The sequence below is a fragment of the Gobius niger genome (genome assembly GCF_951799975.1).
Source record: "Gobius niger genome assembly, chromosome: 16".
In the NCBI taxonomy this organism is placed as follows: Eukaryota; Metazoa; Chordata; class Actinopteri; order Gobiiformes; family Gobiidae; genus Gobius; species Gobius niger.
In genome coordinates this window covers 10,161,691-10,176,495 of record NC_136867.1, presented here as the reverse complement: position 1 = coordinate 10,176,495, position 14,805 = coordinate 10,161,691, and the positions used below count along the sequence as shown (strand labels likewise).

Here is a 14,805-nt window from a genome sequence, read left to right as displayed (position 1 = left end):
TTCCCTGTAAATCGGAGCATTCCACTAAATTTGATCCAATTAATACTGCTTATATTCTCTCAAAGTTCTCTGCCAGTAAATTAAATAATCCTAAAATCAGTTTGGATTAAAGTTGCGGATAATTGAGCCAGCTACAGGTACACTGTACACTACTTCAGTTTTAAAAGTGACTTTTATTTCATGAACTGATACTATTGAAAATAAAGTTTAAAAAACAGCAATTATCTACCACATTTTACAAATCTGTCAAACATTTTTAAAAACACACCAAAGAATGAAGGACGATGTGCAACAACGCCTTTGGCTGATCCTGATTCAAAAATCTGCCGTTCAGTGCATAGTTTTGAAACAAATCAAGCATCATTAAAAATCAAGTCAAAATTCAAAAGCAGGAAATGCTCATATAAAATGTGCATAGTAGATTCCTCACTTGGTTCTTCTGCACAGCAGGACAGCGAGTTATTATCTAAGATTGTGTCATTTATAATGTTGGATCTTAGATCAGTCCAAGAGAACAGTCAGTAGTTCAGGGTAGTTGGGTGTTCCCCAGCCAGTTACTGGGTCCCAGGACGGAGCCGCACAGAAGCCCTTCCCCTGAACCAGTTCATCCAGGCAACTCAGATGACACCCGTCAGTCACCTAGAGACATGCAACAAAGTATGTCAATATTGTATCAGCATTCTGAACAGACAAGTCTAAAACTTTACTCTCTTACTTACATCATATAGACCTGTGCCTTGGAGCTTGTAGAGTCTAGGATTGAGAAAACCCAGAACAGGGAGACCTTTCAGAAGCCTTTGGTCATTAATGAGAGACAGCATGCCTCCTACAACAGGGGTAGAGGCCTGATGGAGACAGAATGCATTTGTCATTTTTTTTTATATTAAGTTGCAAGGCAACAATAATTTTGTGGTTTTTTTTTTACCGAGGTCCCAGAAACCCAGGGAATTGGAGCTCTGTTGGTGACCACCCAATAGTTATCAGACAGAGCAGATATGTCGGGGTATGCCCGTCCAGAGGTGCTGTAGTACGATTGAGGAGGGAGTGATGAAGCCACTGTTTTCAGATACGTGTCAACTGCACTGGCCTGAACACCACATTGACCAGGTAAATGACAGAGTGGAATAAAAGTAATATACAATACAACCCATCAGTAAACATTTTTACCTGATAATCAGGCATCTTGAAAACATTACTAAAGCCTCCACCACTGATGTAATCTGTAACCTCCTCTGTCACTTTAAATGGGTTCTTGAAAGAGGTTCCCCCGACTGTGGTTACATACGGGCTGCGAACAAACAAATCCCCACATAATAATTATTTTAATGTGTCGAGAGGATTAAAAGAAAAAGCTTTATAAATGCACCTTGATGCAGGAAAACTGGGTCTGAATGCATTTTCCTTCCCCATGTGTCGACAACCGGCTCCACTGTCACCTGGATATGAAGTCAGCCAGGGCCAAAGAAAAACACAACACACAATAGTTCAACCTAAAAGTATCAGTCTATACATGAATGTGTTTTAGCATTCAAATGTTAATGTCATCAGCTGTGAAAAACAGTGTGACAAAATGACACACAAATCATGTAGACAGGCTGCAGCAGCTGGTAGAACTATAGGATTCCATATCCAGTTCCTTCAATAGACACTGACCTGAAGCAAAGAGCAGAGAGATGCCACGGACTCCGGCCTTCATGAACTCTGTGCTGATACGTGTCATGTATGCTGTAGACAGACTGTCCTCATCATCTCCATAACTGATGGTGTGAACCCAGGGCAGAGCCGTCATGTTACTGAGCAGAAGCATCCACTGGAGGAAGGGTTCCTGGGACTCGTGACGCCCTGCAATTACATACCTAATTATGTTCATTTTGTAATGATTTTTGATAAACCTATTCTATATCTATATAAATTATATATTATTATTATTATTAAATTAGTATATATGTTTTTTTTAATATATCTGTAAAGCACTTAATGATGCACCCGTGTATGAAAAGTGCTTTATAAATAAAGAAAAGAGAGCTGTTGTAATAAGTAAATGTGGTATGTCCACAGTCATATCTGCTGCCAATACTCTGTAACTCCATTCATGTGGTTTTTCTATGTTAAATTCTTGTTTTATCAAATTATATCTTGCTCTATTTGTATGCACAGTTAGGCCTAATATTTATATATTTTTTTGTATTATATTTTGAGTTTATTATGTATCTCTTATTTATTATGTTTTATTTTTCATGTTGCATGTTTGCGCTGAGGAAAAATCCTTTTGTGAACCTGTTCACTAACTATGGCAATAAATCTATTCTATTCTGAAATCAGTAAAGTTCTATCTACTTGCAGACCTGCATTGCTGAAGACCCAGGTAGAGATGTTGGCCCCTGTGCTCATGATGTACTCCACATCCAGACTGGCCTCCAGCCCGGCCTTCCCTCCTCCCTGAGTACCCACCACTCGCTCCACAGCCGAGTGATGCTTGAAGCTGCTACCGAACAGACTCATAAACTCTGTCAGGTCTGCAGGGTGATAGTACTGCTCCAGGAACTGAAGAGAGGAAAACCAAATATATCAACAAACACGAGCTGCCGCTGCTCAACAAAGCGTAATTCCAGAAATATTGGTTTGATTTCTTCACAGATTTGCACGCATCATCTAAAGGCGGTTCCCACCTGTGCCACAGCCTGACTGTTGTTGGCGGCCACACCGATGTCAGAGGCGGACAGGTTGTAGCGCTGCCTGAGAATAGACGGTGTCACTCCCAGGTGCAGCCCAGCCTTCAAGCTCTTCGAGCGAGGAGTGGCCTGTGTGAGCTCCTGCACTTGAGGGAATCGGTGCACTCCTCCAACTGTAAATGCAAGGAAAACACAAACAAATGAAGATAACAAGGACAAAAGCTATTCTCAAAATGGATTTACGGAGTCAGAATATTTTGTAATTTGAGAGTAGCTAACAGAACACTACGTTTAATTGAAATGTTTGAACATTTAGATTATTAGACGTTACCAAAGTCCAGATGCAGGTGAACCTCATTAGGAACAGAATATGGAGCCGAAGACCTCAGAACAGAGCGGTTATCACTGATGTATCTGTGGAACCTGCTCCCTGGAAGCAGCTTCTCAGCCTGCCTTCAAAACAAATAAAAACATCAACATCCCACTTTGATAAATGTGCACCGATCTCAACAATACTCTCTAAACCATTTCAGCAGACTTCAACTTCCTCTTTGTGGTTGTCTTTAGAATTATGACATTTTGCATCACGAGATTATTTGCTTGTTAAGCAGTGGTCACAAGTGTGTTCAGCCATACTCTTCCCAAAATACTTAAAAGTTAGAGACTGCTATTCGGAAGCTATCATTAAATAATCCTAATGTGTGTTGTGATGAAATTACTTGAATGACCGTTATCGTTTTGTTAGAACGTGCCAAAGAAGCCGTGCATTTCACAAAGGTTTCATGACTCAATACGAGAGAACACGGTGTGCAAATGATGAAGTGAGAATAAATCTGCTGAGCTAAGACATATCCAGTATTAGTCCTTAAAACATCCTTACTTGGCGCTCATGGTGCACTGTAGAAAGTCCTGAGTGAGGACAGTGTCACAGTCTATTATCCCATGACTCTGCAGCCAGCCGTAAACCACTTTCCAAGTCACTTCAGACGGACGCACCAGACTGGACACCTCCTCCAGGCTCATGTGTTTGCCTGAGAAAGAAAACATAGATGAAGGGCAGAGGCCAATATATAAATACAAGAAGCATTTTTCAAAAGGACTACACAATATTGTATACAACAGTGAACGAATAGGGGTGGAAAAATCCCCCAAAGTCCTGGGATGTCAAAACATTTCAAATGGGCATAAGGTTCAAAACCGTGGTGGGGTCAGCTAAGGAAATGTAGAAGTCTTGAAGGGGTTCATGGTAAATGTCTTGGTCTTGGCCTTACCAAGTTAAAAACACAAAACCAGCACAAAGTTCAACATCCAGAGCCTGTCGCTGCTGCACATGTGACTGTTGCAAGAGTACGATTATTGGAGACAGACTGTGGCACAAGCTTCTGCCAAATGAGTTTTGAAACACTTTCCTATTAATTGATGATGATGTGAGGATTGTTTTTGATATTTTGAGGGAAAAAGCACGAGACACAATGAATTTAGAGATTGAAACAGAACTCCTTTGAATGCGCACCGTACAGAGGGGAGTCCGGGTCCGACACCTTCATGAGCCTGTCTTCCAGCTCCACAACATTCTGCTGTTTCAGGGCAAAGGTCAGCTGCAGTTCCTCCTCAGCACTGACCCGACCCACATCCCTCCAGTCATGTGGCACCCTGGGGGGAAACACAGAGAGCAATGTATTAACCGCCCAGTTCGACAAATTGACTCTGCTAAGAAAGCGACAGCGCCTCTTCTTTTTACGCAGACTTCGAGAGTTTACCCAAAATACTAGGATTTTTCTGAACTTTTATTATTGTGTAATTGAGAGTGTCCTGACCAGTTGTATTACAGTGTGGTTTGGTCTCACTCTGAAAGAGAAGAAGGCTTTGAACAAAGTGGTTCGCTCAGCCAGCAGGACCATTGGCTGCACTTTGCCGCTCCTGGAGGCCACATATAAAGCTCGACTACTGAATCGAGCTTTAAAACTTGCAAATGATGCCTCAGGCCGCCCTGCTAAAGCCTTTTTTGAGATGCTTCCTTCAGGGAGAAGGTATCGCTCAATCATATGTTCTACTGATCGACGTATGAACAGTTTCTTTCCTCAAGCTGTGATCACTTTAAACAAGGCACTTTAAACAGGCACTTCTATTATATTTATCTGTGAGGACTTTTATTGTACAATGTTTTGCCCTTAGGCTTTTAATGTGGCATTGTTTGTTTGTTCTGTTTTTTATATTGTGTCTTTTTAATTGTTTTACATGTCATACTTTGAGCTCTTTGCACATTTTTTTCCAATGTGGTTTTTCAAACTGCAAATGGCCAATAAATGAATCTGAATCTGATCTGATCTGATCTGAATCTGATCTGATCTGATCTGAATCTGATCTGAATTATATATGAAAAAGAAAGAAATAGGTTTCTCCATACATTTAAAAAAATATGTAGAACAATATATTTCAGATCCAGTTGAACATATGCATATTCTGGGTAACATTTTGACAATTGTAAGCAAACCCTCATGCGGTTCTCTGACAATATAAACAAATGTTGAAGAAAGTAACACTTCCACCGTTACTATAGGATTTTAAAGCAGAGCAGTCCCTGTGATAAAGAAGGTCATGCGCGCTTGCCTTTCACAGTAATGTTTTGGTCACACTGTCTCGTGTCAAATACATAAACATTGAAAGCTTACAAAACATCCTGGTCATATTCAAGGAATCCTCCGCAGACCAAAGAGCCCGAGACCCAGCAGAGGACCGCGGCGGCGGCACTGTGGAGACAAGGAAGTCCTTACTGTATCATAGGGTCACACATACAGCCATACGGATACAGTCAGTGTTTTACGCATTAGCATGAAACCCCAATCTAGCAAACCGGCTTCACCACAAAACACTCGCAATCTTTACAATAAAGTAAGTCCTTCGATGTGTATTAGCATTGGACATAATCAGCGTTTAAAGCTGCCCGAACCGAGACGGGACACTTACAGTTTGTACATGTTTGTCCAGTGTCCTCTTCTGTTGTTGATCACACGGCGCGTGTGCTCCAGCAGGCTGCTAAAAAAGCAACAGTCACGTGACGCATGCCATGTGACCTTCAGCATATTCATAGATCTAGTGTTAACCCCATTGACAGTATATGCTTAACCCTCACATTTTCTCCAGATAGGCTTTACCCAAATCTAGCAGCGTCAACATAGAAAACAAGGATAAAAAAAAAAGCGCCTTAAAGTGACAAAAAAGCAACAAAAAAGGTGATGAGTGCAGCCAGAAAGCAACAAAAAGTGGCAAAAATTAGATGACATTTTTTTGAAAAAAGTGACAACACAGTAGCACAAAGATACATTTTGTGGGTCTTAGCTTTCAAATGGGGCGTTACACTGGCCCATAGTCGAAGTGGAGAAAATGTATTTGGTTCAGGTTGGTGGTAAGAGGCTAAAGCCATATCATGCGACATGGTCATCAGAGTAATTAGCTACATATATTTTTCATCTCTAGAAAGGTAACATGTAAATACTGAGTAGTTTGTAGCTTTTGGCTTTGATGAACATAATGTAGGCGCGTCAACACAAAGACATGTCCTGCTAAGAGAGATCACCAGTGAGTCACCTTCATTTTGCTCTTTCATTAAAGGTAGAAACAGCTCCCTGAATACCAGATATTTATATACACAGTCATTTTCACCCCTTTCTCAGTGTAATGTATTTTTTTTATTTATAAAAAAGATCTATTCCACTGGAAAACAATAGCCTTTAATTATTTACAATTTCAATTAATTGTTAATGGCAGCGTCCAACATCAAAATGTGCCATCAGTCGTTCTCTGAAAAGTAAAAATCTTCCTCTTCACTGCTGTGAGCTTCTTTGTCTGGAAACATCTCCCACACGACAAATGTATCATTTTCTAAAAAAAAAAAAAAAAATAGCACAAGTATAAGTTTACAATTACATTTAAAAACGCCACTGCCATCATTTATTGTGTAATTGAGTTTCTCAAACCTGTGTTTGCACATTTCTTCATTGTTTTTTTCACAGACGCCGTAGGGCTGAAGGTCTAAAACACAAAACCATAACTTTAGTATAGTTTACAATAATTACCAGGCTTTATCACTATGTTACAGTATTTACCTTTGGAGCATGTTTTTGTACATTAAACTGATACCGATTTTTCATCCTCTTCTGAAGTTGAAAAACATACTTGTCATCATAGTTTCTTATAACCGAGAGAAGAACAGATCTGAGTTTAGAGTTTCTCCCAGCAGACATGTACACATTAGTACCAAAGTAATAGTCTGTACTAAGTAGGCACCTGCTGCTGGAGCCCATCATGTTGGGGGTGATGTGGAGGCACTGGGGCGTCTTTGCCTCCGGGAATCCTGTGTGTCTGGGAGTCAGGGGCTCTTGGTCGGTCATGGAAAAGTCATGGTCATCACTCGGACACATGGACGGCACCTGTGCAGGCAGTCATAGGCATTACTTTCAGAGTACAGATCAGAAAATAGTACGTCATGGAGTTCTCTGTTCGAAGTAATATCCAAATTAAGTAGTTAATGAACCATGAACTATGGAACCTTTTTTTCCCCCCCGAGTGAATGAACTTGCCTCAAAACGTTTATTCTGCATGTATGCGGAGCTGAAAACATCATCCATGTCATCTTTGGCCATGCCTTCCAGAAAGTCACGCACCTGCTGTTTCCTGCGTAATGTTCCCACACGGGCAGAGATCAAAGGATTGTCCACTGTAAACAGATGAAGACAATGCACTGTAGTCAATAAAAGATTGTTGTTTAAATTTGACCCCCGGCAAAGGTTGTTTTCATTATTTGCCCTGATGTGTGTTTTAAAGCCGCAGAATCAACAAGCAAGAAGTGAAACCATCCCAAATGTCAGTGGTACCTTTCTCTTTTGATGGCGCCTTTGGTTTTGCTTTGCTTTCACGTTTTGTGGGTGACTTTGAGGCCCACTGGCACGTGTACCGTTTATGGCACTCGTCGGCAGAGCGGGTTCCCACCATCATTGCCACCTTAGTCCAGTAACCAGTAACATGCTGTGGGTGGCATGACACTGCCCTGTGAAACAAGCAACGAATACACATTTAGTAACAAGTGTGTGATGGACCAGGCTGAGTGTGAGGCGGTCTTACTCCTGCAGCTTCCTCAGCTCCTCTTCGGTCCACGCATCACCGTCTAGTCCTGAAGACTGCTTGTTGCGTGCCGTTCTTTTGCGTGTCCTGTTGGATTGTGCAGTTGCCCGTGTGGTGATTTGCGCGGGCTGCGGCGAAGGAGTTTTGGATCGAGGTTTTTGATTCGTTTTCTTTTGAGACTTCTGTGAGCGCGACTCCCTTTCCAGTGAGGAGTTGGAGGAGCGGCTGGACCTGCGGGGGAGGTTCACCTGGCTTTTTTTCTCAGTACTTTTGCTTCCCGTCTTTTTCCAAATGTTTTCTTTCTCTCGTCTGCGGCTCAATGGTTGTGATGAGCTGCCGGTAACAACTGGAGGCTGACTGGAGGCAGGCGGTTGGCTCGCTTTACCAGGCTTGGCTTTTGAAACTTTTTGTTTGTTCTCTTTCGTGTACATGGATTCTTGTGGTTCCGCTTCCTTGCTGGTTTTATCTTTAGCCCGTTGTCTCAGGCTGGATCTGGTGGCTCGCTCTGTCGGGCTGTGGTTCACTGGACTTGGAGGCTTCTCAATAACATTGGCTTTGGTTTTGTGACGTTTGCGCTGAAGTGCCTTGACCTTCCTTTGGAGTGGACTTTGGGGGACGGACTCTTGCGGCTCACAGTCTAAAACACATTTATGTCAGCAGATTTTCTTAATATATTTGTGATGGATGGTCATTTCATAAATTACTTACCATTATTCACAGAGACCTTCACCAGAGCTGGGTTTTTAGCAAGCATTGTGGACACCGAGGACACTTTAGTGATCGAGGGTGTGACTTTCTAAACAGATTAGTACAGATTATTACAGATTTTTGTCACACTCAAAACTTTCTAATCATTTTTTCTCAAATGTAAAAATCAAAGGTTTACAATAGAAACGTAATGCCACATCACAAAAAAAGTGTATTGTCATTAACTCTTATTGTTGTTGTTTTTAAGAAAAGGTTCACCGATTTAACTTTTCATAACTCTGTAGACAGGTGCATATTTCCACCATATTTCCATTATCCTGTATTCGACTATATCAGGGCTAACTGAGAAAGACAATGACACTATGAAGTACTTACAGCCTGGATGATGGTGTCATAACCATCATGAATAGTGACATTCATGTCTGCATCCAGAATGACTCGTCCCCCTCTCCAGTAGTCCAGAGGTGGCTTAATGATGCGCCCACTGCGGGACACTTGGAGGCTGGGTGCAGTGGAGGAGGGACTGGACTTCGCTGGGGCAGAACAGTGGGGACATACTTAGAGGTCTGTATTGTAAAGACTTGGTCTCAGTGATTGTTGGATACATACACGTCTTTCTAGACTTTCTAGGCTGTTGCTGCTGTAGCGACTGGTCCGTGGACGCCCTCGGATTTTGGCTTCTTTTTTCACTTTGGGTCTTAGATCTTTTCAGGCTTCAGCAAGAGAACAATTTAAGCAAATTCTCATTTAAAGTCGTCATTATCTTCTTAAAGAAATAAAGTGTGTTACCCATTTGACTCTGACAAATAGTTTTCATAAATGTCCTTCCAGTTTGAGGGGAAGCCATTGGCAAAACTTTTCACAAACCATTTTGGAAATTCTGTAAGTAATAATATGATAAAATGAAATTGATCAAAATCAACTATACAATAGGATACCAGGTCAGTGCTGTGGCTTACGTGAGGGAGCATCAAGGTTCATCTTGCCAACTAAATTGTAGATCCTGCCGGTGATGGTCTTCAGGACAGTCTTGGAAACTCTTTCTGTAACAACGTTGCTGTTCCATGGGATGTTATTATCCCTGAAAAAAACAAAATAACACATTAATTGATGTTTAAAAATCATCCTTTCACTTATAGATTTATAAAATATATAAATGAAGACACTGCACTGAATGTTTGATAGTCATATGGTATAGTTTACCTGCGGATGCCATCAAGAAAAAGACCAGTCCGACTACACCGAATAAACCATTTCTGTAGGTGAATCATATTCTCCTGTGCAAGATAAATAGGGACATTAGACATCAATGAATTTGCTAAACAAGTCAACATTAATAGGAGGACCTACTCACACTGGGGAAAGTTATGCCCTTGGGCCATTTTTTGGACTGAAACACGGCCTGTTGTAGTTTTGGAATGGAAACTCGTGGCGAGAGTAGCAAAAGTGGGTCTTCATGCACAACAGGCTGCGGTGGCACTGTCAACACAAGATCATGTCGGACATCCTCGTCCAGGTCAAGGCTCTGCAGTCTGTTCACTCTGGACACTGCACAGTCTGGTTCCTCCCTCTCCTCACTCTGATGATCTACATTTGGCAAATTATTACAAATAAATCCAAGTCCAAAAGGGCATTTGTTGTTGAACGTTTGCTCCTGAGGCTCACCCCACTCATTATCTGGTGTGCTGGATGTCACTTTTTGAACATCACACTGGTCCCTTTGGTTTTCCTTCTCTTTCAGGTACGCAAATATCTTTGCAGGAGTAGCTGGATGACAAGGAGTTGTGTCCACAGCACAGCCTGTTAAACACACAAACCACAACATTATATTGCACTCTTGAAGAACCACAAGACTCATTCTAAAAAAAATAATAATTTGAAATTTGGCTTAAAGTCCCACGTTACAAAGTGGCAATTACAGTTTTCTTATACCTTTGGTGGCCTGACTTACCAGTGTGTTTCATTGCCGCAGGATCCACATGCCCCATGTGTGTGTAGTGGTCATCCCCACTGAAACCATGACCACTTTTTCTTTCCTTTTCCTGACAGTGAACATAGTCCATATCAGAAAACATGTTGTTGGTCTTACACAACTGCTCGTCCAGCTTTCTTTTTCGGAGTCTCGTAGGAGAAAACACAGACCGAGGGGCTTCCTCTAAGTGAACCAAGCGATCAGCTAGCCACGCATTAGTATGAAATCCATCCATGCCAGATTGCCGTGTTGTTGTCAAGTCGCATACGGTGGTTGATTCCATGAATGGTCTTTGTCGTGGCGCGTGGGGGTGTTTCAAAGCCTGTTCAGCGCCATCACAGTGCGATCGTTCACCGTCAGGCATACATGTGTTGGTTTTTCGAGGGCTTGGTATGGGCGAAAGAGTCAGTGCAGTTACTTCACCGTGTCCAAAAATCATCTCATGCTGGATCGCATCTTCAGACGTCCTCCCCTTGGGCGTTCTCAGTACCCCGTTAAACCCTGCAACTCGACTTTCTTCATCGAACACGCCGTCCACCATTTCTCTCTGCACTTTTGATTTGAGTTGAGCAAAGATCTTGGCAGGAGATTCATAGGGGGCTCTCGAATGATGCCGCAGCTGCTGATACGACGCCATCTTTACTTATCATTCGTCTCCATTCTGCCTGGCTAACCGACCGAAGTTGCAGCTCCGCAAATTTAAAAATTCCCCCCCCAATGTCACGTGACTCTTCTTCTTCTTCTTCTTCTTCTGTTTTTAAATTGAGTTAGCCAACGAATACTAGCTCATTACTGCCACTTGCTGGGCCTAAATTTCTTTGTTGACAAACTTTTTAACCCTAAATAGTTGTTTTTACGCAGATATCTGTATTGTGTTATGTGGACTATTTCACTGTTTGTCTGAGTGACTGCAACCTGTTATTACGGATTTTTGAGGAGAAAGAGGCGAAGAGGAAGAAAAGAAATATCAAAATTATTTTACGTTAAATAAAAAATGATAATAAAAAAAAGTAGCAATTATTATTCACGACTAAATATTACTATTATTTATGGTTGGTTGAAGTAAATTTAGCACCACATTGTAAACATTTTTAACGGTAGTTCGCATCCGCCGTTAAACAGTCACAGAAGAAGAAGAAGAAACATTTTTAACAGCAGGTGGCGCTGTAGATTTTGCAGACCCGAAAAAAAAACGAAGAAGAAGACCTTACTACAGGTACCGCGGAGGGATGTTGTTTTTAGCCACGGAGTTTAGCACTAGGTTGTATTTTTGGTTTTCTAAAGTGGTATAAGAGCCTTTAACATATCTTTTGTAATAGCTAACAGCGATTGTTACGTTGTATATCCCAGTATTTTTACGCCTTTTGACTTTATAATATTTTTGTCCAGCTGTCAAAAACAACTTGCAGTGACCGCCAGCACTGAGGCTTAGTGATGCAACATGGCAGCAACTTCTGTCAATCGGTGTTTGGCTGCTGCTTTTAGGAACATTACTGTGGCTCATTGCCGTGGCGTTAAGTTTGTGCTGGAGAACCCTGTGACCCGAGTGTCCAGTGTTGCAGTGTGCAGGCCTAACCACGGCTCCGATGAGAGACATGTTGGACTGACCGGGGCAGCTCGTAAGGACAAGCGCGGCGGACAGGACAAGAGCAGCAACTCAAGAGCGCTACAATGCATGGGCCTGGGACTGTGTGCCATGGCTCTCCTCAACAGCCATAACAAGGACAGAGAAAAGAGCTTTATCCAACACATTCTTCCATTAGTTCACTGCGCCTCTCCTTTTAAGCCAGACACTCCTCGCTTTAAATATAATTTTATTGCTGACGTTGTAGAAAAGTCGAGTCCAGCTGTGGTCTACGTTGAAATCCTTGGCAGGTTGGTTTAAAGGTGAAATCAGACTTATAAGTCACTGCACTTCCGCCGAGTAACATCTGTTGTAAACATGTGTGTTTATGTGCTCTGTTACAGAGAACCATTTTCTGCCAGAGAAGTCCCAGTGTCCAATGGCTCTGGTTTCATTCTCAGCAGTGATGGTGTAATAGTTACAAATGCACATGTTGTTGCCAATAAGCGAGGAGTCCGAGTCAAACTCACAAATGGGGAGACGTACGATGCCACAGTACAGGATGTGGATCCTGTAGCCGACATTGCCACCATCAAAATCTCTCCAAGGGTCAGTCCATCTTTGTTTCAGAGTATGTGGGGGAACAGTGATGCTCAACTGGCCTAGCTTTGGATTTACGTATATCTATCTATATTCTAAATATAATCTTGATAATCTACTAAAACTACACAATGTAACTTTTGAAACCTGACTGGCCGTTTCCTTCACCTTATTTTTACTTTGCTGTGTGAGTTCCAGGTCTGTGGTGTCTAAAATGCTTGTTTTTTCTCATGAGCAGAATCCTTTGCCCACTCTGCCTCTGGGCCGTTCATCTGATGTTCGGCAGGGTGAGTTTGTGGTGGCCATGGGAAGCCCTTTTTCTTTACGCAATACAATCACCTCGGGCATTGTCAGCTCTGTTCAGAGAGGCAGCAAGGAACTGGGTCTATCCAAGTCTAACATGGACTACATTCAGACGGATGCTGCTATTGATGTGAGCTACATTGTAACATTCCTAAGAATATACTAAATCGCTGATATCCACTGATGAACAGATCTTACTTTTCAGTTTGGGAACTCTGGAGGCCCCCTGATAAACCTGGTGAGTCAAAAAATAGTTTGTCAAAGTATATGTATATAACCTAAAATGATTTGATTCTGTACAGCCAGTGTAAGTACATTTTAGAAGGATGCCAGATAGGGCTGGGTAACAACTTCACGATACAGGAATTATACAAGTTTCACGTCTAGCAAAGTGAAACGTCTGTCTTCCATCGCTCAAAACCAAGTTCTGCTTTTGTTTTGGCTGTGATGGCAAAAATAATAGTACTCAACAACAAAAACTCGGGTACCAAAATAAGAAACAAATAGGAAAAATGATATGAGAGTTGCACTATGTTTTTTTGCATATGTGCCTCAATACCATATGCATGTTCTCAAGTGCCCCATAACAATACAGTATATTGCAGGTATGATTTATTGAAATCAGCTCTTGCAATGAAATGCTGGCCAGGGCAAGGATTTGGTCCTGTGTTTGCTTCTAGTAACGAGAGGTTTTGTGTCTCGTCAGGATGGAGAAGTCATTGGGATTAACACAATGAAAGTAACTGCAGGGATATCCTTTGCTATTCCATCTGACCGAGTGAGAGCCTTTCTAGATCAGGCAGCAAACCGAAAACGTGAGTAAATTGAGAAAGAACCACTTTTCTTTTTTACATCTTTGAAGCTGTCTTATGTGCGATAAGAGATATGTTATCATAATCTAAAACTTCAAAACATGTTCCTGAATGTTTCAGACTCCAGAACGGGCGGCTTGGAGAACAAGCGGAGATACATCGGTGTGATGATGCTCACGCTAACACCCAGGTAAACAAGTCCTGCATTTCATCCACAGGAGTTCAAGGGTCATGAGTCGAGCTGATTTTCTATTTGTCTGACACAGTATCATCACCGAGCTGAAGGTGAGAGATCCTTCGTTCCCAGATGTCACACATGGCATCCTTATCCACAGGGTCACTGTGGGATCCCCAGCTTATAGGTACTGCTAAACATGTGCTACTGTACTTGGCTTGCGTGACGTAAAGCAGGCCAAGTTGGTTGTGCATGAATGAGTTGTTGAGCTCAGTGGGACCGTGGTTATACTATGCACTTACACGCTGTCGTCTGATATAGATCTGGCTTGTTACCAGGAGACATTGTGCTGGAAATCAACGGCACAGATGTGAAGACCTCAGAAGAGCTGTATAAAGCCGTCCACAGCAGCGACAGAATGAAAGTGCTGGTGCAACGAGGACTTAAGCTGATCCATCTCCAAATGACTCCGGAGGCTACGGAATAAATAAACAGTAACTACGATGCCTGACTCTGCACTGTATCCCCATTATTTAGAGACACACTATACGACTGAAGGACCGTAACATGTTTCTGGGAGAGTCAAACAGGCTTTAATGTCCTGCAACAGTATAGAGGACCTTTATGTGGCCCGAGCGAAGATTTTATTTGGCCCACGAGGTGCTAATTGCAATTGCGTTTTTTTTAATTTGTTTTTTTTATTGTGAGTTATAAGACAATTACAAAAAAGACAGACAGCAGAGACAGCCAAAACAACAGATCTCACGTGACACTGAATCAGAAAACTAAGAATTTAGGCTGTATTGGTAGAAATTACGAGTGCATTTTGTTGAAGTGCTTTTGTGGTTGTAGCCAAGTGAAACGGTAAACGCAGTAAC

The 14,805-nt window shown here is 42.0% G+C and overlaps 3 protein-coding genes across 3 annotated transcripts; 1 reads left to right on the top strand and 2 right to left on the bottom strand.

Annotated features, from left to right (window-relative positions):
• Positions 1-169: 169 nt before the first annotated feature.
• tpp1 (tripeptidyl peptidase I) lies at positions 170-5,650 on the bottom strand (the record flags this gene model as incomplete). Its single annotated transcript, XM_079574263.1, has 13 exons — positions 170-639; positions 720-845; positions 926-1,087; positions 1,168-1,288; positions 1,367-1,436; positions 1,654-1,842; positions 2,346-2,544; positions 2,670-2,845; positions 3,004-3,125; positions 3,553-3,703; positions 4,186-4,325; positions 5,345-5,422; positions 5,640-5,650. The coding sequence occupies 13 exons, from the start codon at positions 5,648-5,650 to the stop codon at positions 502-504; spliced, it is 1,683 nt and encodes a 560-aa protein (XP_079430389.1). The 3' UTR covers positions 170-501.
• A 771-nt stretch (positions 5,651-6,421) lies between these two features.
• mis18bp1 (MIS18 binding protein 1) lies at positions 6,422-10,086 on the bottom strand (the record flags this gene model as incomplete). The annotated part of the gene is made up of 14 exons (XM_079574262.1): positions 6,422-6,554; positions 6,650-6,704; positions 6,779-6,863; positions 6,960-7,102; positions 7,253-7,389; positions 7,547-7,719; positions 7,794-8,430; positions 8,502-8,589; positions 8,877-9,034; positions 9,111-9,214; positions 9,291-9,381; positions 9,461-9,582; positions 9,705-9,778; positions 9,856-10,086. Coding segments are annotated over 14 exons (2,190 nt in total), but the record flags the coding sequence as incomplete, so codon positions are not given.
• Positions 10,087-11,688: 1,602 nt separating this feature from the next.
• On the top strand, positions 11,689-14,597 carry LOC306976192 (serine protease HTRA2, mitochondrial-like). The gene is made up of 8 exons (XM_079574080.1): positions 11,689-12,348; positions 12,442-12,646; positions 12,876-13,070; positions 13,146-13,178; positions 13,647-13,755; positions 13,873-13,942; positions 14,019-14,114; positions 14,249-14,597. The coding sequence occupies exons 1-8, from the start codon at positions 11,915-11,917 to the stop codon at positions 14,412-14,414; spliced, it is 1,308 nt and encodes a 435-aa protein (XP_079430206.1). The 5' UTR covers positions 11,689-11,914; the 3' UTR covers positions 14,415-14,597.
• The last annotated feature ends 208 nt before the right edge of the window (positions 14,598-14,805 follow it).